Genomic DNA, 25,083 nt, shown 5'->3' on the forward strand with positions numbered 1-25,083 from the left:
CTCCTTGGCCTCTGCCCCAGGCGCTAGAGTGGCTCTGGTCATGACAGAGCAACACCCTGGAGGGGCAGAGCATCGCTCCCTGGTGGGCGTGCGGGGTGGATCCCAGTCGGGCGCATGCGGGAGCCTGACTGTCTCTCCCCATTTCCAGCTTCAGAAAAATACAAAAAAAATAAAATAAAAAAATAAATAAATAGCTTTGTTAACTTTTAAATTTATTTTATATATATATATATATATATATATATATATATATTCATATATATTCATTCCTACCTGGATTAAATTTCTAGGAATGGGATTACGTAGGGAAATGTTCAGGCTTCAACATTTGAGTTTCTTATGGTACATTGGGTTAGTCCTTCCTCAAAAGAAGTAGGGTTTTCTCAGCCTGAAAGAGAAAATATATATGGTGGGCTGAATGTCCCGCAGTCATCTGTCAGGTGTCAGACTGTCTCCCTTCAGAGAGTCTAGGATTTAGGTAAAGTGTGACCTGTCTGATGTTGGGATTCGAATATTGAAGCTCCGTATGTTTAGCCTTCGTGTTGTTTTATTTTCTCTCAGAGGATCCCGGACCTCAGCCGCCTCCCCTTGGTGGCACCCTGGAAGACCTACCCTCTGTTCTTTGGCACGGCCATTTTTGCATTTGAAGGCATCGGGATGGTAAGAGTTGGGCTGTGATTCTCTGGGGCTCTTGGTGTCCTTGAGGTCTGCTTGAAGGTATGCGGAGGAAATGCTGTTGGCAATGATCTTCTGAGACTACCTGGCCTGTTAGGGAACAGCGTTTCAGGGATTCCACTCAAGTTCCTCAGCTTCAACTTCTGAAAATAAATTGTATGCCATTTGAGAATGTTTATATTCACACCAGCTCTTTTTCACACCCATGTCCTACATGTGCAGTAAGTTCATGGCAGTTAGGAAGGCAGAGTCTAGAGTCAAAATGACTTGGGTGAGTCTTCCTGCCAAAGAGTAGCTGGGTTACCTCCTGCAAGGACTTTCACTGTTTGCCTCTGAAAAGTGATTTTAATGATTAAATGAGATATGTGTAAAGTGCTTTACACACATGGTGACATGAGCATTAAATAATTTTTATTTCATTAATAATACTACCGATTTTATTAATCAGTGAACATATGAATAATTTCTCTGCCCTGGATCATTGGTGTGTCATAGTTCCTTCGTGTGAATGAACAGCTTTCACTCCTAGCTCAGCTTCCCCCCCATCATTGCTGTGATTTTACCAAATTCTTCTCCTAAAGAGAGGAATCTGCCACTCAGTTGTACCTAATTTGATTTTTATTAGTATTTTTCATAATAAAGGTACAGAATTCTCTGAAAAAAATTATTGACTCTGCTGGCCAAGGGTTTAGGAAATGAGAAGACACTTCTCTTTTCATAGAATTTCTTTGTGTCCTCGTTTTCTTTCCCTGACACGTTATATGCTTTTATGAAAACCTCAAAGCCTGACAGATTTTTGTCAGAATAGTGAGGAATTGTTCCTGTTGTGCTGATGAACTGTGCTAAGGCTCTGGCATCAAGGCTTTCTGAGTGATTGTGTGCAGGTGGTTGTTCTGAGGGTTTAAACCAGGGGTCTCAAACTCAACTCGGCATGTGGGCCGCAGAGCAAGATCACAGCTGTTCGGCGGGCCGCACTAGGTCTACAAAAGGCAACTGTTACGCAACACTTTTCTCACTGCAGTTGAAAACAAAAAAAAAATCAGTACAACAAGCACAATCGTACATGCAGTTTACTCAGTGTCACAAAACGACCAGAAACTGTAGTTCGCATCACAACTGCTGTTAACTAAGCTAATATCTAGCTAGGATGCTAGAGAAATGAAAAATACAAGTAGGGCCCTAGGCTTACTTAATTTCATCCAAAATATTTTGAACTTCGTGGATTAGTCTGCAGGCCGCACAAAATTGTTCGGCGGGCCGCGAGTTTGAGACCCCTGGTTTAAACCTTTCCTTCTGTTCCTTCTTGAGGCTTCTTATTACCCAGGAAGAATGTCTCACCCTGATTCACAAACACCAGTGATTTCTTTGCTGTTGGGGCAGTGGCCTGCAATGAGCTCGTATTGCAGCAGTGAGAAAGAGGTCCCCAGGCACTCAGGACTGGAAAGAAGAGGTTGAGGAAGTGTGGGAAGATGGCTGGAGCGCCTGGGTTCTAAAGGAACACTGTGCTGAGTTTATCAGTTTTCCCTAACGGAACAGTGCAGAAGTTGTTCTTTGCTTCATTTCAGTAACCAGGGCTTGAATACAGAGTCATTCTGTAGTCATCATCATCTGTTACTTCAAGATTTCTCTGTGTTTTCTATTTTCACAGTAGAGAGAGCACTGCTATTTTGACTCTTTCTTTGGATTTGAGGGCTTTTGGGCATATGTGGGTGACGTATTCACAAAGCTCTCTCTGTTTGCACCACAGGCCCAGACCTGGCAGATGTAGTAGAGAGAGGCTCCCTGCCCTGTCTCTTTAGACTCCCAGAGGAGAAAAGTGAAGGACAGCCTAGAAACTGACTTTTTTTTTTAAGCAAGGTGGGTTACAGACAGGGACAGACAGACAGGAAGGGAGAGAGATGAGATGCATCAAGTCATAGTTGTAGCACCTTAATTGTTCATTGATTGCTTTCTCATATGTGCCTTGACTGGGGCACTCCAGCCAAGCCAGTGACCCCTTGCTCAAGCTAGTGACCTTGGGCTGAAGCCAGTGACCTTGGGCTTCAAGCTATTGATCTTTGGGTTCAAGCCAGCAACCATGGGGTCATGTCTGTGACCCCACACTCAAGCCAGTGACCCCACGCTCAAGCTGGTAAGCCTGTGCTCAAGTTGGATGAGTCTGTGCTCAAGCCACCAACCTCGAGGTTTTGAACCTGGGTCCTCAGTGTCCTTGGCTGATGTTCTATCCATTGCTCCTCCACCTGGTCAGAGGAAATGGGCTCTTATTGAATGTGAATCAATTGTAGCTTGAGACTCATGAGCTGGTGGGGTAGGGGTTGCTGAGGCCAGTTGGAAATGCAGAGCTGTGGCGGCCCTCAGAGCACCAGGCTTTGGATTATGGTGTCTGCTGAGTGCATTTGGAACAGACTTGCTCTACCTCATGGCCACAGGCACTCAAGGCAAATGAGTGTAATGAAAGGTCAAAGCTAGTTTGTAGTCATTGTCCTACATTGCTTTTCCTTGTTAGTCATGCCAGAAGCAGTTGATTGCTGGCAGATTGTGAAGATTGTCACAGTCATATGTGCTGTATTCTCTGTTCCTAAGTGAACCAGTCTTTCTAATCTTTCCTTTGCTTTAGCAGCAGTTAAAGAATATCTTTTTCTGTGAGGGAGGAGGCAGCAAGAGTAGGGGTTTGAAATAGAGTCTGGAAACTGGGTGTTGTTACACATCTCCAAGATCCTGACTCTCCAAGATCCTCTCCTAAGTCATGCCACCCCTAGCATCTCAGCATCTCTGATTTGGAGGTTAGCTTGTCACCACTGGTGCCTACCCCTTTTGAGGTAAGGAAATAATTTCTGTGAACTAGATTGGCAGTTTTTGCTGACTTATATTTTGTATTCTTTGGACAGATTGCCAAAACTATGATCTCAAGTGAGTGAGGTACAGTTGGCCTGTGCCACCACCAGCATCTCTTCAAGGTGGGCATGATGCAGAAGGGCCTGCTAGTTGCCAGGTGGCTGCACTCAAGGGGCAAAGAGAACTCCCAGCCTATAGGGACCTCACAGCAGGAGGCAGAGAGCTAGCCTGGACCAGGAGGCCTGGGATCCAGTCCTGCCCACCCTAACCTAACCTCAGCACTCTCTGGCTGAGACGGTGGGCTCCAGGTCTCAGCTCTGCAAGGAGAACTTCTGAGGAAACAACTTGCATTTATTTGTTTGTCTTCTTAATAAAGGCTAGATATACTTTTGGGGAATTTTAAGGATAAAGAAATGACTTTTTTTCTGAAATGTTAAGTTTTTTTCTTGGCCATTAATGTTGCTCTTTTCTGTGTTCTCTCTCACTACTCTTATAGGTTCTGCCCCTTGAAAACAAAATGAAGGATCCCCGGAAATTTCCAGTCATCCTGTATGTGGGAATGGCCATTGTCTCCACCCTGTACATCAGCCTGGGGTGTCTGGGGTACCTGCAATTTGGAGCTTACATCCAAGGCAGTATAACTCTCAACCTGCCCAACTGCTGGTATGTGGGGCAGGATGGAATCCTGGGAGCACCAGATATTTTTTTAATCATTTTTTATTTTTCAATTATAGTTGACATAGAATATTATACTAGCTTCAGGTGTGTACCCCAGTGACCAGAAACTGCATAACTTACTAAGGGATCAACCTGATAAATCCCGCACCCATCTGACACCATACGTAGCCACTAGAATACTGTATTCCCTGTGCTGCACTCCACATCCCCATGACCACTTTGCAACAACCAACCTGTACTTCTAATCCTTCCACCCAAACCAGCCCCTCAGCCCCCTCCATCAGAATGCTCTCTGCATCTGTGTCTGTTTCTGTTCTGCCCATTTGATTGTTTTGAATTTTTTTTGATTAAACGGTCAGAATGTAGATTCTTTCTTCTACTTGTGGTATCTCTTAAGTCAGCGTACTTCACTTTAGCTCTCCACTGCCACCATCCCCAGGGCAGCACCCTCCCTCCATGGGTGCCCACCAAGCCATTTGACCCATCTCGCTGCCTGAGTCTTAATCCTTTTCCAGATCTGGGCTCCCCCTTGTTACCTGTGGGAGCTGCCTAACACTCAGCCCAATCATGCATTCCCTTAGAAAACTCAAAGGCGTCCCCTTCTCTCTGGAATGTGCTAGGGGCCCTTCAGGCCCTACCCCCACCCCTGCCTAATTCTCACTCAGTGAGGAGGGCCTGGTCTAGGAGTGGCTCTTTTTGAGGAACTTTGATGTCTCACTGACCATAACTTCAAGTCTTTTGTTTAGATGCCCCTTCTCTCTGCTCCAATTCTGTTGTAGTTGTTCCTTTACCTGATCTCCCTATACTGCAAGCTCTGTGAGGGCAGCAGCTGTCCAGTTCACCATTTTATCCCAGCACCTGGCGCATGATCATCGTGCAATGTATGATTTTTTAACAAAGAGGAGGAATAAATGCTGAGACTGACCCATTTTCTAAATGTGGAGATGTTATCAGAAAGCAATTGGGGCGTGGAGGACAGATCTGCCATGTCCTAGCTCTCTGGCCTTGGACGAATCACAGCCTCTTGCTGCCTCAGTTCCTTCTTCTGGAATAGTCATTTCTTCTTGCCAGGATTGTCATGAAGAGCAAATGATATGTGTGAGGAGAGCTTGAAATAGTATACTGGTGTGATGAGAAGCAGGATGCTGCCCTGAGCTTTACTCTGGATGAATAACCCCTATAGAGGCATTTCCTGAATGGATTGGTTGATCAGTTTACTGATAGCCTTTCGCCCTGGAAATCTGAGTCTAGAAGGGCTAAGTATCTAGTCCATTCACCTTAAACCATTCTAAGTAGCGAGGGAAACAGGACACATCTTAGTTCCAGCCTTTGCTGTGCCTCCCAGGCAGTTACTGACTTCATGTGCATGTGGAGGCCTCTGACAGTGGACCAGGGGTTGTTAGGAGCTCTCCTATGTATCACTTTCCTCATCGGCAAACGAAGACATTGAAATACTTTCTAAAAAGATAGATATTGCAGGGTGTGTCCTGAGCAACAAGTCTGTTTTGAAGATTAAAATGTCATTGTGGAGAGCAACTGGGAGCAGACACTGAGACTCCTGCTGTGTGCCCTGGGGGTCAGAATAACCTTTTGGGCTGGCCTGGTTGATCTGTCTGTGTGTTTTTTAGAGCTCTGATTGGTGAGGCATTGTGCAAGGACAGGCTGAGAAAATTGAGAAAAATGTTTTTTCAATAATATTGTCAGTGTTTAACAAAGGACACCCTACTTAGCAGAGGTCTGGAGACTAAGTTTGTTGTATGGCCAGCCAAATGGGAGCCCTGAAATGGGTCATTGTTTTTAGAAACTCTTTCTCTTTCCCTCTGATGCCTGCTTTTAAATTTCCAAATGTTCTTGCCTTATCAAGAATTAGATGGTAGCTCGGCATAACAAGATAAATGGATCAGGAGCAGGAGAAGCAGCCCACATAATCTAAAGCCATAGACGAGCATCTGTCTTCTTTCCTCTGATATTTCAAATGCAGCTATTCTGATCTCTGCCTGTTTGGGTGCAGTTTATTTGTCCATCCCAGCAGGTGACTATCTTGATTCCAGACTTCCCCCCCCCACTCCAGCAGGCTTTGGTTCTGTACTGAGTTCTAATTATAGAGCCACCAGCTGATATTTCTTTTTTTTCTTTTACAAATGAGAGGAGGAGAGATACAGAGACAGACTCCCGCATGCACCCTGACTGGGATCCACCCAGCCGCCCCATCTGGGGCTGATGCTCTGCTCGTCTGGGGCCATGCCCGCAAGCAACCGAGCTATTTGCATCTGAGATGGAGGCTCCACGGAGTCATCTTCAATGAGCCATGGCTATGGGAGGGGAAGAGAGAGAGAAAGAGAAGGGAGACGGGGAAGGGTGGAGAAGCAGATGGTCGCTTCTCCTGTGTGCCCTGACCGGGAATTGAACCTGGGACATCCATAAGCTGGGCCAATGCTCTACCACTGAGCCAACCGGCCAACGCTAGCAGCTGATATTTCCGATGGCTTTAGGCGACCCCTGTGTTTTGGTTGTTCGACCCCCGTCGGGGTCGCGACCCACAGGTTGAGAACCGCTGGCTTAGGGGCAGGGTGGTCTTTCCTGGAATGATAATGTGAGATCCATAAGTACATGTAAGACTTTCTTTTGTACTCCACATAATCCTAGGCATGGGATAGATAGAGGTGTCTCATGGTGAGTTAATGGTCTTCTCGAGAAGCTGACCACAAAGCAATGGTGGGAAGACAGGTATAGTGGGGTGGAAGGATGGATGCTGCTCCTGCCTCTGGGTCCTGCGTGGTCACCATCTGCTTCTCAGGAGCTCTGAATTGGATGGACATGATACAAATAAACAGTCTTGTTAACATTTTAATTGTATATTTAGTTGTTTTATTTTTGAAAGACTATGTACCCCTGGTAAAGATTCCAAATGTACAAAGGGTATATAGAAAATGTTGTTTCCACTCATGACCTCTCATCTCCGGTTCAACAGTTTTCCTTTGCCAAGGCAACCATATTAACCAGTTCTGTGTTCCCTCCAGAAGTGTTTTATGTATATAAGAACATCATATATATGTGTGTGTGTGTGTGTGTGTGTGTGTGTGTGTGACAGGGAATGCTTTTTCCCTTTTTAAACAAATTGTAGCACATCATAGACACTGTACTGCTTCGTGATTTTTTCACTTAATAGTCTGTCATAGAGCTAATTCCATGTTAACATTTAGAGTTCTGCCTCATACTTTTTAACTGCTATATAAGGACACCATGATTTATTTGCCCAGTTCCCCACTGATTAACATTTACTCTGTTTTCTGTATTTTGTACTTAAATAATGCTGCAATGACATATTTTGAATGTAAGTTTTTGTGCACATGTGCGAATACGTCTCCAAGATAAATTGCTAGAAGTAATTGCTGAGTCCAAAGGACACATGCATTTGTAACTTGAATGGATATGGCCAGTCGCAGCGGCCATTTTGCACTGCCCCTGCTAGTATACGAGTGTGCGGAGTCAGCTTTGGAATGTGTGTGGGATCTCTCTGCAGGCTGTACCAGTCGGTGAAGCTGCTCTACTCCATCGGCATCTTCTTCACCTACGCCATCCAGTTCTTTGTCCCAGCCGAGATCATCATCCCCTTCTTCGTGTCCCGTGTGCCTGAGCACTGGGAGCTGGTGGTGGATCTGTTTGTGCGCACCCTGCTGGTCTGCCTGACATGTGAGTAGGATGCAGGAGAATCACCTTGCTTGTTTTTTCCCAAAGGGCACCCAGCCTCCAGGGCTTTCATGAGGGAGCACTTGTGTTGTAGGGAAACTGCCAGTGCTGGGTGGACAGGGAGCTTGTCATGTGCTGTCTCAGAGTCGAAGCATGTCCAGGTGGTGAGATAAATTGATGACATGTGTACTCTACACTGTAGAGACTACAGGACATGGGAGTGGGGACTGATGTTTATTTATCAATATGGTGTGAAATGCGATAGGGGTCAAAAGTCATAGTGAAGATGTATAATTACGGTTCCATATAAAATATGGTAAGAGCCTAAAAGAGAGTCGTGTAACCGTATTTGTTAATGAGTCCAGGTTACTTTGATAGTAGGTCATGTTTGTTTTTTTCAAATAATCAATTTTGCAGAGTGACAACCTATTTCTAGATTTCATTTCAAGCTACATGATACTCTTCTAGGCATTTTTAGATGTTGGTTTAACATGTTTCTTAGAAATTTTTCTATTAGTTAACCAGGTATTTGATTTATCACTTTGTGTTTTATTCTTCTTCCCCAGACCCTGGGTGTGTGAATTAAGAGACAAGATGTCTCCCTGGGCCCTGGCCGGTTGGCTCAGCGGTAGAGCGTCGGCCTGGCGTGTGGGGGACCCAGGTTCGATTCCCAGCCAGGGCACATAGGAGAAACGCCCATTTGCTTCTCCACCCCCCCCTCCTTCCTCTGTCTCTCTCTTCCCCTCCCGCAGCCGAGGCTCCATTGGAGCAAAGATGGCCCGGGCGCTGGGGATGGCTCCTTGGCCTCTGCCCCAGGCGCTAGAGTGGCTCTGGTGGCGGCAGAGCGACGCCCCGGAGGGGCAGAGCGTCGCCCCTAGTGGGCGTGCCGGGTGGATCCCGGTCTGGTGCATGCGGGAGTCTGTCTGACTGTCTCTCCCCGTTTCCAGCTTCAGAAAAATACCAAAAAAAAAAAAAAGATGTCTCCCTGTGTGCTGTTGGTTGAAATGAGTATACATTTAAAACAAAAATTATCTCTATTTTTTCATATTGTATGAGTTGATACAAGAGAAAACCAAACAAATTGATCTATACCATCTAATTTAAATTACTAGGAGATTTGCAATTGCTTTCCAAATTGAAATACTTGAATCATATATTAATCTTAGGCTATATTTGGCATTTTTATTTTATTTAAAAATTTTTTATTCTTTTGGCTATATTTGGCTTGTTATTTTGTTTAAAATATTTTTATTCTTTTGGGACAAGATGTCTTGCTCAGTACATTGAGACTCCCCGAGAAATTTTTTTACTATTCATTCTGCCTTTGGAATAAATATAGGTCTCTATGATTTTTTAATTGAACCAGAATTGAGTGTCTAGGGATGAAATATGTGAATATTATCTGGCTTTCACTTGTAGTGTGGGAGATCGGAAATGATTTTATTAGTTGCCTGTTAGCAAGAGAAGGGCAGGCACTATCCATCCTTCTCAACCACCCAAGCAAAACAGAGTGAACAGACTAGTGTCTCTTTCAGAATGGACTGCTCAAAGGAACAGACCAGTGCCTGTCACAGAGTGGACCTCCTGGAGGGATTAGCCTAGTGCTTCTCCAAGACTAGACCTCATCAAGAGAACAGTCTAGTGCCTGTGACAGAATGGACCTTGTCTAGGGAACAGTCAGTCTAGTGCTAATCTGAGGATAGACCTCTTTAAGAGAATAATAGCCTAGTGCCTATCCGGTAATGGACCTCCTCGAGGGAACAGACTAGAGATATCTCAGAATGGACCTTCTATAACCACCTACAGTACTTTATGTAACTTCAAGGATAGTGGGTGGAAGCTTATCATTCTGGATATCTGTGTGGAAAGAACTCACTGGATTAACTCTTTGAGTAGTGAGTTTTTTTCATGCTTGCTGACCCCCTGGAGTGAATTTTTTTCAAAAAATGAAATTAGTTCCAGTTCCAGTTTTATTAACTTAAAATCATGTTTGTTTGATAACCAATTTATGGAAACAAGAAGAACATATACATTTGCCTTTTTTTAATGTTGCCTTACACGTTTTTAAAATAAAAATATTTGTATGATTGTACTCTGGATGGTCAGGAGGCATGAGGACATACACGAACATTCGTATTACTCAAAGGGTTAAGGGACTAAAGGCCTTTCCATGACTTTCTGATTTAATCTTGAGTCATACTCCTGAGGATTTATATCTGGATAGGGCTGGGTGGGAGTGGGGCAGAGGGAGGGCACCTTGGTTTCTGCAGTCCCAGGGAGCTGATAACAACCAAGAATTTGACTTCTCTTTGTAGCCTTTATTGGGTAAACCTTCAGTCTCTCTCTGGTCCAGCCTATAGGAACAGCATACTCAGGAGCTAGTCCCGGGCAGCCTACCGGTCACTGCGGGCCCAGAGCTACTGCCAAGGGAGGAAGTGATACATCTTGCTTTTCCAGTAAATTGCGTTAATGTGTGTTGGTAGGATGCTTGGACTCTAGATTTTACCGCTATCTTCTGCCCTCAACTCTGGATACTTTGACTCAGATATGTATGTTTCTTCTGTGGATGGATCAGCCCTAAATATTGAGTAGAAGGATTCCACATGCAGGTGTTATAATGTCAACTCTCAGGGCCCCAATTCTTGGATCCAAAGGGCACTGGGAGAAAAGGTGGGGAATGCATTATGGTGGGAGCATCTTATACATGGGTATTTCCCCATGTATAAGATGCTCCCATGTTTAGACGCATCTTAATTTTGGGGCCCAAAATGTGAAAAAAATATTACATAAAGCTATTGAACTCGTTTTATTCATCATAAAATTTATACAACTCCTCATTACTGTCAAATCTCCCATCCATTAGTTTGTCCTTATCTGTGTCTGATGATGAATCACTGTTTTCAACAATGAGTGCAAAAACAAGTGTGAAAAAAGTGGGAAATGCTAGTAAAAATTTAGAACCATTGTATAAGACGCGCCCAGTTTTTAGACCCCAAATTTTTTGAAAAAATGTGGCTTATAGATGGGGAAATACGGTAGTTCGTATAGCTGGTTATGTTTCAAAGTGGTTCCTCTAGAGAAATTAGGTTTGTCTAGGTAAAACATGCTGTCATTGCCTAGATGGCAGCTCCTCCCTCACCAAGAATTGGGGCAGTGATGCTGGGCCTGGTTCCTCTCATTTCCCTCTTGAGTCTGGCTTCGCCTCTGGTAGCATATGTCTTGCTTCCTGCCAGGTTTCTTTCCTCTGCACCCCGCAAGAGGCACCAGTCTCTGGTTCTCAGACCTCATGGTGTCCTTAGATGCACCTTGGTTTTTGCTTGCTTTTCCTGGTTCTGTCTGTGGGTCTCTCCTCCCTTCTACAGCACGATGCTCAAAGGACTTGAGCTGCTTTTGATCTTTAAGTGTGTTCAGTTTTATTTTCCCTTCTGTGATCTCCTGTGACTTAGCATTTCATTGTTACCCTATGAAAGGACACAGCCCCTTCATCTCTGAGCACCCTGGCTTCTCTAACCTTCCCCCGAGACTTTGAAGTAATTGTGGGATTCAGGGAAGGCATTTTAGCGTAGCACCAATTTAAATGTATTTATGTGAGTTCATTTTGTTTTAGTTTCTTTGTATTTTCAGATCTTTTTGCACAAGGTTAATTGGTATATGATTTTAGGGCTTTGCTATAACTCATTATTTTAACTTATACCCATAAATTTTAATGACAACTCTTTTTATTTTTATTTCTGGTGTTTGCTTTTCTTTTCCCCAATTTTCCTTCTCTTCCTTACTCTTCATTCCCAAAGGGAGCAGGGCAATGTGATCCAACCTAACTTTTTTTCTCCAGTTGAAATTCAACTCTCTCACCACTCTCCCTGTCCCCCAAAGATTGCTGTGTCTACCTCTTGATACTGAATTTCTGACTGAGGGGGCAGAAGGACTGGGAAAAGACTGACGGCAGAGAATGGTGCTCATTTTCTTATGATCTCACTTGAGACCGTGTTTACTTCCAGCCCATATGTTTAGAAATTACTACTCAGCAGGTCACCTTATGTCCAGGGCTAGTGTAGAAGGAGAGGCTGGAGGAGCCTGGCTCCACCTGGGGAGCCTCGAGGGGCGGGAAGACAAGTTTCTCAGGATTCTAGGAGGCACTAACCTGTCCTTTCGTGCTTAGTGCTAATTCTCGGTGGCATTTGCCGTGTGAAACATTTCATTTCAGTTACGAGAATTTCAGAAACCAAAATGTGCCTGACCAGGCTGTGGCACAGTGGATAGAGCGTCGGACTGGGATGCAGAGGACCCAGGTTCGAGACCCTGAGGTCGCCAGCTTGAGCGCAGGCTCACCTGGTTTGAGCAAGGCTCACTAGTTTGGACCCAAGGTTGCTGGCTTGAGCAAGGAATTTCTTGGTCTGCTGTAGCCCCCCAGTCAAGGCACATATGAGAAAGCAATCAATGAACAACTAAAGTGCCGCAACGAAAAACTGATGATTGATGCTTCTTATCTCTTTCCATTCCTGTCTATCTGTCCCTGTCTATCCCTCTCTCTGACTCTGTAATTTAAAAAAAGGCACAAAGTAGATGTTTCCCATTGCTCCCACTACCTTCTCTTTAAAAACAATAAATAAAATAAAAAAAACCAAAATGTCATGACGTTAAACCATATCAACTGGGAGGCCTGTTTAGACCAGCGGCTAATGAAGAAGGTGAGCCCCGCCCCGGGAACCCACGGGAGGCCTCTGTTCTTGCAGCTGTAAGACAGGAAGGGTATCAATCACCAAGGTTTCTCTCAAGTTTAAAATTCTGTGCCTACACAACTACTTAGAGCCTCATTTCAGATTTTGACCAATATATTGCTTGAAAAAGAAAGTAAATGTGAAGATTTTTGGAGAATGTCTAGATCTGAGGTTATTGAAGAAATTCCCAATATCCCACTGACTTAAAATAATTTTCTTTTGCATTTTATCTTCTATGTTAATTCTCATGGGTGCATTTAAAAAATAGTTTCAATCATAGGATACACATAACTTTGTCTTTTGGCATTTTCTTTAATATTATATCATGATTATACATATCCTTCATGAATATTTCATGACTGTATTATTGTCCATTATATTGGTGGATCATAATTACTAAAATACTCCTTTAGTGCTGGACATATAGGTTGTTTCCCTTGTTTTTGTACATTTTTTACTTATACCACCGTAATATAAAATTATATGTTGTATCTAAGACTATAATTAATTTAAAGGTAGATTTCTGGACATTTAAGGGTAACACGGGTGGGCTTTACCAACGTTAGTCATAATAAAACAGCAGAAAGAGCTTCCAGACACACAAAAACTGTAAGTTAAGTGTCCAGTTGGTATATGATTTTAAATCATATTTCTGTAAGTGTGTTTTTGTTCTCTTAAGTGCTTTCTTTTCTCTTGTGCATTAGTCAGCTTTTTCTTTTGCTGGTCTGACTAAAACCACAGACTCCAGAATCCCCATCAGTTCCTTCTCTGAACATGGCCGTTTGCTTTATGTTGCTTCAGCCGTTAAAAGCTAATGTTTGTATCCTTTTAACCTGAAGGGAAGATGTTTTGTAATACCATTGGAGCCCTCTTGACTAATCAAGTGGCCCAGTTGAGTTGTCCTCAGCCCCCAGTTTCTGAAGATGCCACAGCTAAGCTGCTGCAGGGGGGTGTTGACCTGCTAGTTGGGAGTCTGCTGTCTTCCTCTTTTTAGTGGGGGGTGCGGAGAGAGTGGGGAGAGAGTATTCCCAGTTGCTGCTTTCTGAGGTCTCTACCTTCTTGCATTTCTCTTTCCAAAGGGCTTTAATTCATAAAGACATTTAAAGATTTTAGTTGCTCCCATGTCTTTCCTAAGTACGTGATTCCTGACTCTGGAATTAGAACTAGTTTAACACATTTTGCATGGTGGCAAAACAGATACCCCTATTGTTGAGTCCCTTGGGCTTTTATGCTAAATTGGGCCCCTTTTTCTTTATCTTCCCCCATATAAGTGGGAGGCTCATTCTTCTTGACTTCTCCCCCCATGAGCTTTCTCCAGTGTCAGGCTTTATTTAGGGTTCAGTATCTAGGACAGGAAGAGGGTCTTTTTTTTTTTTGTAGCCTTGTGGTCCTGACTTTAAAAGATAAACATTGCCCATTTAAAAAAAATCTCTATTAAGGATATTTTTGTTAAGCATGCTTATCTTGTATATCCTTTGCAGTAAAAACAAAAACAGACTTTTAGGTTGCTTTTAAAACGTCTGATGAAGTGGAACATCTCTGTCCAATCTGAGAAACAACTCTGATCACATCAAGCTTCTGTTTCCACTTAGTTCTTATCACAGAGTGGATGGGGCATATCTGACTTCACTTCCCATGCGTATCATGAATGTCCATCTATCCTTCAGGTTAATGTGAGAGATGGGGAGGAAATGACGGACTGGGAGCTGGGTGGGAACAGGCAGGTCATCTGACTTGTCTGCTCCTGGGGCTCACTCTCCCTGATGAAGGCCTCCCTTCTCTTCAGCGGGCTGGAGCAGCCATGGAAGCCAAGGGCTGGCACCAGAAGAATAACTCTCATTCCTTTTAATGGTACAAAACCAGGTGGACTAGAAGCTGTGTGTTGACACAACCACGTGTTCCAGGAGAGGAATCCTGTCGCTTCGCTGTGCCCTCTTGAGTAGTACATGGTGCTTCCCAGGTGACAGTGAGTTGGGGGACATATCCCAGAACACGTTCTTAAGTTACTGAATGTGCGTTCTACCATTCCTTAAAATTCAGTTGGGTGAGGCTTCAACAATCGCTCAGTATTAGTACAATCACCTAATCATGGGTAAACAAACTGAATCTCAGAACGGTTAGCCACTTTACCCTGGATCACAGCCTGCTACTGAGCAGGGACTGGTAATTGTATTAACTAACACTTAGGAAGTGCTCGTTATGTGCTCAGTCCTCTAAGATCTTTACAGTTGACCACCCCTATTTAGCAGTAGGGGGAAAGAGTCTTAAAGAGGTCAAGTAACTGACTGGTTTGTGGTAGACCTGGGATTGGAGCCTAGGTTCTGAGTCCAGATCCTGAACTCTCAACCACACTCCTGTATGGAGAGATGGAGACCCAGACCCCAGTGAGGGCAAGTGTCTTATTCCAGGGCACACAGAAGATCAACTCTCCTGGAGCACTAGGTTCTCCATGATGAGAACACCACTTTGTCATCATCAGCTTTCCTCCACATTCAACCCTGAAGGTTTGAGGAATACCATCAATTCTGTTTATTTGGAAATAGCTAAAGGCTGAAACAGACTATTGTTAAAGTCTACAGATTGTTAAAGCCTGCACTTTCTGAAGACTTCAGAAGAGTGAAGGTGTTGATGGATAATTGCCCCAGTGGTTGATTGCTAGAAGGAAAGACAGGATTGCCCCAAGCCTGTGAAACTGGCAGGGCCAGATGTGAGACTCAGGACTCCTGTATTCCCTTTTGTTATCAGACTTCAAAACCCTTGTGTTATTGTGTGCCGGATTCTCGGCCAGACCATTGTGGTTCCTCCCTGGCGAAGCTAACCCAACTTCTGACTCCCTCAGTTCTTCCTGGACAAGATCTTTCTGCCGATCAGTCAGATCCCCTGTTCCCCCTCCTTGTGTGGGTCTGTACATTAGTTTGTATTTCCTTGTTCATAAAGTCTGTGATGTGACTGTCCCTGGGGCTTGAGGTCCTGGATGCTAGTCCCAGCTGCTCTGTCACTTTATATCATGTAACTTCTCTGGACCTCTTTTTGGGGACAACAGTCATGTTGTGGAGTTATATACTCATGGAGCCGAGGCACATTCAGCTCAGTAACTAGATGCTTTCTATGCTGTCTGCTAGACACTAGATGTTCCGCTGGGGTGGAAGTGTCCCGGGTCTGTGCTGTCAGGACAGTAGCCACCAGGCACAACTGGCTGTCGAGTCCTTGAAATGTGGCCAGTGTGAATGAGGGACTAATTCATTTAAATTTAAATAGCCAGTGACTGTGGTATCTTACAGCTCAGCAGCAGAGTCCCTGTGAGACAGGAGATGTGAGTCTGCTCCTCCCCTGATAACGTCTCAGTTCCTATAGGCTTCTCCTCTTCCTGTAGGGAGTGGTATTCCAGCTTAAAAGCAAATGTTTCCCATAAAACCTGGACTCTAAATGCAACCCAGGGCTTTTGTCTTATGCTCAGCCAAAGTGGCAGCAATCAATTGGTCAATTCAGACAGTCCATCTGAAGAGTAAAAACTGAGATGTTCTGACAGTCTCATCAGTGTGATGCCTTCCTCAGAGCACTTTGACTACATTTTTACTTAATGAAGTTAGAACTGAAAGCCCCATGGCAAATGTAACTTGTTAGGGATCAGGGAGGTAATAGATGTGCCCTGGGTTGCTGTCTCAATGCTGAGGACTCTGGTTGGAAGACAGTGGGGAAAACAACCCATCACAATACATTTGATTACTAATGAGTTAAGGGTGCACTTTCCATGAGCAGCAAGATATACACTAATGATAATATATTGTGTGCCTGTTGTACACCAGGCCTTTTGTTAAGTGCCTATTTAATCTCCTTTGATCATCATGACATCTCAGTGACATAGGAGCTGTTAGCATCCTCGTTTTGCCCACAAGAAAGCTAGAGAGTAGAAAGGAGGCATAACTGACCCAATGTCACTCAGGTGGAGCCTGCGCTCAAACACAAAAGCCTAATTCCAAGGTCTATAATCTTCAATAGACTTGTGAAATATTGGCCTCCCCTGTGGAAAGCTGAGTTAGATGGGAATGGTGGGGTCAGTGGGCATTGGATCAGTGTGGTCCGTGAAGCCTCCCTGTTGGTTTTAAGAGCAGTAACTGACCACTTGACAATGATACAGTCATTGGTGTGGTATAGAAGCTGGTGGCATTTCCTAATGCAGCCCCCACTCAGCTTCGTCAGTTCCCCCATCCTCATGTGCCTAAGTTTCAGGTCTGAGAGCCACTCACTGGCTTGTCCTGGCACAGGGACATGGTCATTGTGTGTGCGCAGACTACTTCTACTTTCCCTGTGTGAACATGCTCTGAAATGGGGTTATCATGGTATTGTTCCAGAAGAAGGGGGTTTCTTCCCTGTTCTGTTTCTTGTCAGTCAAGTAGAGATGCTTGTGTTGGAGGTATCCTCAGCGGTAAGAGAGCGAGCAGTTGCTCAGAAGTGGCCTACTTCCTTTTCTGCTCCACACTCTCTCTCCTTTGGTAGGATCAGGTTACTCTGGAATGTCATTTGGTTTCTTTTCCTTGGGAAGATGGCAGTCATGTGTGGTAGTAGGAAAGCTGAAAGCTAAGTGGCTGGGGCCAGGAGACATGGGTTCCAGTCCCACTTTTGCCAGTCTTGCAGCGAGACTCAGTATTCTACCTCTCTGGGCATTCATTTTCTCATCTGTGGAATGAGAGAGAGATTGGGGTGGATAATGTCTAAGTTTCCCTAGAGCTCTCCATTCTTTGAGAAGGACACTTGCTGAATTTGCGGAACAGTGAGGACTAGCACTGGGCTGTCTTGAACATCCATGTCCTCTTTCCTGCAGGCATCTTGGCCATCCTCATCCCCCGTCTGGACCTGGTCATCTCCCTGGTGGGCTCCGTGAGCAGCAGTGCCCTGGCCCTCATCATCCCGCCCCTCCTGGAGATCACCACCTACTACTCGGAGGGCATGAGCCCCCTCACCATCATCAAGGACGCCCTGATCAGCATCCTGGGCTTTGTGGGCTTTGTGGTGGGGACATATGAGGCTCTCTATGAGCTGATCCAGCCAAGCAATGTTCCCATTTTTATCAACTCCACCAGTGCCTTTGCATAGCTGTCTGGGTGCATCCCCTGCACCTGCCCACCCCACGCCTGTGTGTTCCTAACACCTGCCCTGGAGCCTAAGGGAGGATCCAGGCTCTGGGAAAAAACAAGGTTGATGTTCAGGAACCCTACCACCTGGCACCTAGGTTCCCTGGGCCAGGGAGGCTGAGGGCAGGGGGACGAGGAGGGAGCAGATATGCTGGAGGGACCTTTCATGGCAGTGCCATCACTGCTCATTTGTACTTATTTTATCCCAGAACTTTACAACTGTTTTCCCTCGTCCTGCCTCCTCCCTTACCTGCCTCTCTCTTCTGACCCACCTCCCCCAAATTATTCTTGTTGCATAGCTCACTTTATTTAAAAATAGTATCTCTTCCTAGTCCAGGCCCAGATTAGATAAGTGAGAACTCCCCTTCTTTATACAGCTGGGCCTATCTCATATTTCTCCCAGATATTTCCCCTCAGCATTCTCCTGCCTATTTGAGTCTCCAGCAGGTGTCTGGATCTACTCAGTAGTTTAAAACCAGCTGCCAAAGCTGGAGTTTTTAATTTTTACTCTCTCCGGCTTTCTGTGACCCTCAGTGACACCTTCTCCTCTCTGAAGTCCTTGTGTGGGTCACAATACTGTATTCTTAGTTGCTTTAGCTCTCAAAAGATATCAAGTGCTGCCTCAATTGAAATTATTTATATTTTATGTAAAAATAGCTTTTGTTTCTAGAGTCTCTAGATCTGGGGTTATTGTGAATTGTTCGTTCCTCAGCAAACTTGTACTCAGCTTCTCCTGCTGGAAAGAAGCTTGCTCTAGGAAATGTCTGCTCTGGTCCTCAGCACACGTGGCTGAGTACCCAGGGGTTTTAATCAGGATCATCTAAATGTGTACCTCTGTGGGGAGGCATGGGCTTTGTCTCCCATCAACCAGCCTGATTTCATATTGAGAAGGTATGAAGGACTCAGGAAATACTGGCCATTGCACGGGGCCGAGGAGGCTGTGTGTCTGCCGTGGGAGGCTATAAAACAGTTGCTTTATGTGTTCCAGCCTGTTTCTCAGCCTCAGCTCCTTTCTGCAAACATCATGGCAGCGTTCAGTTGCCACCATGCTGGGAACACACCCACACTGTTGCCATGGACGAGATGCTGAGGTCAGTGTGCACAGAGAGCACAGAATTATGTTCAGAGAATTTATAGCAGCTGGTCTGACACTAAGTGTGGTGCTTGGTTGTTTACAGTCAGCGGGGGACAGGGCAGACACAGGGCCCTGTCCAGGCTGCCTCCATGACCTAGACTCTAAAGGAACCACTTGTTTGGGATTTCAGTCCCTTGTGTTCTAAACACTAATTGTGACGCCTGTCCCTCCCCCTGAGTCGCAGAAATAGCCTCAGCATTGACTCATCTCAAGGTCAGCCTTGAGATTTGAGAATAAACTGAGGAGGCCGAGGATGGTACATTGCCTTGCTTTTGGCTGTCCCTTCTTCCCCCTTGGTGTGAGAAGTCTTTGGGAAGGGTGTAGTCATTAACTCTCCATCTCCTGAGCGGTGTGTACGTATGTGTGTGTTTATGTGCATGCGGCAGGGGCCTGCTCTCCTCCACTCCTGTCACCGGGCTCTTGCTTACTCACCTGGAGCTTTGGTTCGCCCTGAAGTTGGGAGAGCAGTCCAGCGCTATTTGGGGTCTTGTTCTTGTGTTTCCCAGAGCTGTAAGGGCTGAGACCACCTTTACAGCCAGCTTTTTCTTCCTTTTCTGTTCCAAAGCCATACTCTCTCATTGCAGTGACTCCTAAGCTACCAAACAATTTATTAACTTAGGAAGATATGATCGTGGCGACTTAGTCTCCCATTCTGCTCTTTGGTGGTCACTAACAGGTGCTTATAGATTCTAGCTGGAGGTGGCAGCAGCCCTGCCCTCTGAAGCCTCAGGATTAGAGGTTATCAGAGTGGGTTCAGGAATTGTGATGCCCTGTTTGCAAACTTGGGCTCCAGCAGTCTTTCCACGGTGGTCCTGAGAGTTGTTTTCAGGTAGAAGGTGCGTGCCAGTAGAGGGGTCAGATGTGTGTCCTGCCCTCAGCTTCTGTAGCCGATATTGCTATGCATGCAGGGAGCTGCTAGAAGCAGCTGTGTCCAGGTGGGCAGTGACACTGGGACTGTGATGCGGGACTTGAGGTCCTCTGGCCCTGGGTCTTAGCAAAATGCAGGCTCTTGCTTCAGAGTCCCTGACCCAGAGAATGTGGTGTATTAGACACACGGCTCTGGCTCTGGGGTTTCTAGAAGCTAATTTGGCATGGCCTTCACCCTGATTGATCTCTTACCTGTCCTCCTGCCTTGGCAGCCTGATCACATGGCTGCTTCAGAAGACCAGGCAAGGTGAACCCCGTCAGTGGGCCTTTCTGGTTTTGCAGTGGCACTGCAATTAGGTGTTGAGTAAAAGGGTCGACCAGAGTGGAAGGGAGCCCTTCCTTCTCTTCTGGAAGCAGCCCTCTGGGCCAGCTGAGAGGAGCTTCCTCTTCTGCCGTCTGTGGGTCTTCGGTTCTCAGGAAGCCCTTGGTTTCTTCCTATTGCTTGTTAGGAACCAGAACCAGCTGCCCAGCCTCTTCCTGTGCCTTGCTCTGGTCCCTGGGGAAAATCTCTAGCATAAGTAGGAATCTGATCAGGAGCAACAGAGCAAAGGCTTTCTGGAGTGTGAGGCTGCATCTGCCAAGCCAAAGGCCAATACTGTTAGAGTTTTCTGGCCAATACTGTTAGGCTCTGTGTCCCTCCCCCAGTCTCCCTAGTGCAGCCCCAGATTTTTATTAGCTCAGAAGTGGCTGCTCAGAGCCCTTTTTCTGTCTTGCAAATGCCACTATTGGGAGCTGGTTTCCAACTCCCTGTCTGCAACGTACCTCCCCTTAAATGCAGGTGCTTGCTGGGAAGAGCATGACCTGACGTCTTCTTTTCAGTTTGCCTAAAAGTTGTCACCATTCACAAGTGGCATTATTTATAGTGTGCTGCTGTCTGGCTGCTATGGAGCCCTTCATCTGCACAAACCCTGGCCAGGTATATGTGAATGTATGGCAGGTCTTACCCGAGGACCTGCCCCTTATTCCTCCCTTTCTGTCATTTGCCTCCCCAGCTGAATTCATTGTCTGATGTTCACTACTTAGTCTCTACCCTCACGAAAGGTTAAATTTGCATTTTTATCAGTTGTCTTCAAGTGATGATCCCACCAAACAGGTACATTAGGAAAACCTTTTCCTCAACCCCATACTCCTGTCTTGCTTTTTTTTCTTTTCCAGTATCTACCCAAATTATAGACTGTCACTTCTGTTTAACACTACATGTTTGCCTCATTTTTGGGGGGGGGGGAATGCAAAATCTCAGTTTATGTCTTTTTACAGCTCTCTCTATTCATTATTCACAGCAGGGCGGTTCTGGATCAGTGGGTTCTATCGTAGCTGGTCAGCGGGCTTCTGCATTCGCCCTGGTCAGAGCACGAAGCTGGTTTCCCAGAGTGGAGACATGGAGTACAGGAGGCAAGACTTGGTGATTAGGGAGTCAGCTCTATGTCTGCCTCAGAATTAAATTTTCCAAAGTACATTACAAATCTCCAAGGCTATTAGGGGAAGGGAAGACAGTGTGGTCAATACTTTTAGTCAATTAGTTCTGCTTGACTGCAAGGTTGTTTGCTCTGACAGCATCAGTTTGTTGCATTTCTTCTCTGTCCTTTGTACCAGTAGTTCCTTCCCTGGCCAGGGGACACAAGTGGTGCTGATATGAGGTTATCAGAGAGTGTGTGGGGTGGGGGAGGAGGGTGAAGGGTGCCTGTCATAGCTGTGTGCTTTTGTTTCAATCAAGGTGATACTGTGGAAGCTGTCTTGTTTTAGTCAATGATAAGATTATGTGACTATTGTGAAACATGTCAGTGGGTGTGTGAATAAGAGGAGTATGAAAACCTGCCGTCCAGCAGATCTCGATAACCACAGTACTGTGTATGTTGTGTGCCTACCTGACCGTCTGTGCAGAGACGTGGATCATGCAGGAGCTCGCGGAAGATCTCGTTTTGGGTTCTGCACATGGATCATGTGTTAAGCTTTTCCTGTTCAATAAATGAATTTTATTTTGTATTTTTGAAGGTCGTGGTCTGTGTCTTTTTTCTCCTTTTTTTTTTTAAGTCACTTCGATTCCCCTTACTTGATCTTAGGTCAAAATGTTTCTAGCTTATTTCACGGAGCTCATCGGGTGGAGTAGTGTGAACAACAGAACCATCTATGGGAGCAGGAGTTCCCATAAGGGGGACCAGGTAGGATTTTTCTGTTAGGCAACCCTGGCCTTCCTGTCTGCTCCCTCCAGCACCGCTCTGGTTTCTGGAACATACATTCGCCTTCTGTGTGAGGCCTTGAAGAACCCTATGTGCTGGCACAGTTGTGCAGGCCCACCCTCAACCCATCACTGCCTGGAGGAGCAGTCTCAACCCCTTTGCCACTTGTCCTGGTGCATCCCAGCTGCCCTTCTTCACAGGACATGGCTGTGTGTCCTGCCTTCCCCCACCCCACCCCTTCCTGGCTGCCCCGCTGTAGTGGTGCTCAAGCTTACTGTGTGGTTGTCAAGGTCCAGCCTCAGAACTGGAACCAGGATTACAGGAGTGGTCTGGAGTTAAGCCCCCCGAGTTTGAGCAAGGCCCCACCTTTCTGAATTTGGACACCCTGGTTGTTAATAGCACCTAGAATTAGAATGATGTCCTTGGCCTCTGCATTAGTTGAATTATTGGACTGAGCGTCTCAGTCCTTCTTTCTACTATTTCTCCATCCTCTGATGGAGTATTTATAACTTGTTTCTTTTCTTTCTTTTTTCCTTTTTCTGAAGCTGGAAACGGGGAGAGACAGTCAGACAGACTCCCGCATGCGCCCGACCGGGATCCACCCTGCACGCCCACCAGGGGCGACGCTCTGCCCACCAGGGGGCGATGCTCTGCCCCTCCGGGGTGTCACTCTGCTGTGACCAGAGCCACTCCAGCGCCAGGGGCAGAGGCCAAGGAGTCATCCCCAGCGCCCGGGCCATCTTTGCTCCAGTGGAGCCTCGGCTGTGGGAGGGGAAGAGAGAGACAGAGAGGAAGGAGGGGGGAGGGGGTGAAGAAGCAAATGGGCGCTTATCCCATGTGCCCTGGCCGGGAATCGAACCCGGATCCCCCGCACGCCAGGCCAACACTCTAGGTCCCCCGCCTGAGCCAACTGGCCAGGGCCAATAACTTGTTTCATGAACTCAAATGTAAGGTATAGATCTGGAATCAGGCAGCCCTCAATTGAATCCTGGCCCTGTCACTCATCAGCTGGGTGACTTCACTTTAAGTTACCAATGGAAGTTACAGGCTACTTAATTCTGTGTGCCTCTGTGCCTCCATCTATAAAATGAGATGATAATATTTACCTTGTGAGGTTTTTGTGAGGATTAAATAAGACAAGATATGCCAACTGCTTGCCCAGTGCCTGGCATACAGCAAGTGCCAGTAAGAGGTGGTAGTGAGGGTGATTATGGTGAACTGTAAAAACGCCCAGCCTGGAAGTCCAGAGACCTGGGTCTCTGCCTGTCTCTGCCTTTGTTGTGCTGTGTCATTTTCTTGGCGTTTGGAGCCCCAGTGGCCTGACGTGGGAGGATTTTCCTGAAAATCTTTGGGTCTTCCACAGCCGAGTTGGCTGGGTCTTGATCTCAGAGAGCCCTCTGGTGGCTCATCCATGAAGGTACATGGCCTGGTCCGTGGAGAGGTGGGCTGGGCAGACAGAAGCTGAGCAAGTGGTTTTGTGGGGAGATGCCAAGGCTGGTGTCATAGGTGAATGTGGGTTTCATCCCTGTAGAGTTCTAGCTGTGGGACCTCGGACAAACACCTCCTCCTCCGTGGGCCACAGTGAGGAATATTGGGAATGCAGATAGACTAGATCAGTGTTTCCCAAAGATGAGTTAGGGGGCCCCTGGACAGTCATTTTTTAAAAGCTGAATGTATTTTCATGTGTGCTAGGAGGAATAGTAACTTTCAAATACTTTAGCTGATGGATATTTTCATTTTAAGGTGAGTAAAAAAATTAAAAATCTAAATATACTAAGAGAAAAATATTAAGTAAATAATAGTACAGGTGGTATTCTATCAGGGCAGAAGAAGTCATAAATGTTGTAAATGCAACAGAAATTTAGGCAACACTGGACTAGATTATTTGTGATTTCCTGCATAGTTTCTAGAAGTTAATGCTACCTGTATAGTACCTAGTGTTATTTCTTAGCATAATAATCACCATTTATTGTTTATGTGGCTTTAAGTTCTTTACATTTAATCCTCAGAACAGTATTATGATGTAGCTATTATTTACTCTCTTAGTTTTACCAAAAAATCAGAGGCCAGGTTATACCTGCCCAAGTTAGTAGGTAGCAGATCAGGTTTGGAACCAAGCTCATCTGACCCCAGAGCTAGTCTTCAGTAGGAGCCTGCGGGCTGGGACAGGGCTTTCAGTGTTACCTGCGAGGCCTGTATGGACCACGGGGGTTGCCGGGGACATTCTCATTCAGTGGGGCTTTGGTGGTCACAGGCTGACTCAGGGCAGGGAAGGAGCAGTGGCTGGCTTGCCAAGACCTCCAGTAGTAAGCCCCTCTCGCCAACCAGTGTCCTGTGGTGCAGAGGGTGCTGGCTGGGCCCAGATGTTCTGAAGCCTTGTCCTGGGCCTTTCACTACCGGCTGTTGAGGGAACTTCTCCGCTAACTGGACAGTTGTATCAGGATTGGAGACATTTTTCCAAACAGTCCTGGGCCCCACCCCGGGAAGTTCTGATTTTGTATATATGAGGCAGGGCTCAGGGACTCTTATTTTAGCTGTTTTGCTAGATCTGGGGGTCATGGTGTTTGATGACTTTTAGAGTCCCTTCCAGCTCTCAAATTCTGTGAACCTCAGCTTGGAAGGGCCTGAAGACCCTTACGCACTTTCCCTGACTCAACCCTCGACAGGATAAGTGATAAGAAAATAACAGTAAAAAAGATACTTTATTGTTAAAAAAAAAAAAAGATGACCAAAAAAAATAATGACCAAAACCATGCGCTCATCATTCACACTCACAGTCGCACACATAGCTGCAAACCACTCAACACAGACACGCTCTCACCCGCAGTCTCCCTTCCGCTGCAAGCAGCAACCCTGTGGGTGAGAGTCCCTGTGCTCTTCCTTTAACTCCAGAAACAACACATGAAAAAGCAATGGACCAGAGAGAGGGAGGGGCGGAGGGCGGGAGGGTGGGGAGTAGCAAGGCTGCCAGAGTTCCCTGGTCACTGCCACTCCTGGCTACATACACTCTGCACATCTGTACACATGTATTATGCACGGGTGCCCACATGTGCAGGTGTGTGCCCACATTGACTGTCCATGCATAGGGTTGAGTCACTGCAGGTAACACTTGGATT

The 25,083-nt window shown here is 45.9% G+C and overlaps 1 protein-coding gene across 6 annotated transcripts in view; it reads left to right on the plus strand.

Annotated features, from left to right (window-relative positions):
• SLC36A1 (solute carrier family 36 member 1) overlaps nt 1-21,781 on the plus strand; it is a 47,094-nt gene extending 25,313 nt beyond the window's left edge. For 5 of the 6 annotated variants that reach the window (XM_066273046.1, XM_066273048.1, XM_066273050.1 and 2 more), the window contains 4 exons: nt 562-660; nt 4,007-4,173; nt 7,712-7,881; nt 17,419-21,781. In XM_066273046.1, coding sequence (XP_066129143.1) covers nt 562-660; nt 4,007-4,173; nt 7,712-7,881; nt 17,419-17,690 — 708 coding nt within the window. In that variant the 3' untranslated portion in view covers nt 17,691-21,781. Of the gene's footprint in view, nt 1-561; nt 661-4,006; nt 4,174-7,711; nt 7,882-8,444; nt 8,545-17,418 lie in introns of those variants that run through there. The other variant, XM_066273052.1, reaches the window with a different exon arrangement.
• The last annotated feature ends 3,302 nt before the right edge of the window (nt 21,782-25,083 follow it).

The sequence above is a fragment of the Saccopteryx bilineata genome, chromosome 4, assembly GCF_036850765.1.
Source record: "Saccopteryx bilineata isolate mSacBil1 chromosome 4, mSacBil1_pri_phased_curated, whole genome shotgun sequence".
Classification (NCBI taxonomy): Eukaryota; Metazoa; Chordata; class Mammalia; order Chiroptera; family Emballonuridae; genus Saccopteryx; species Saccopteryx bilineata.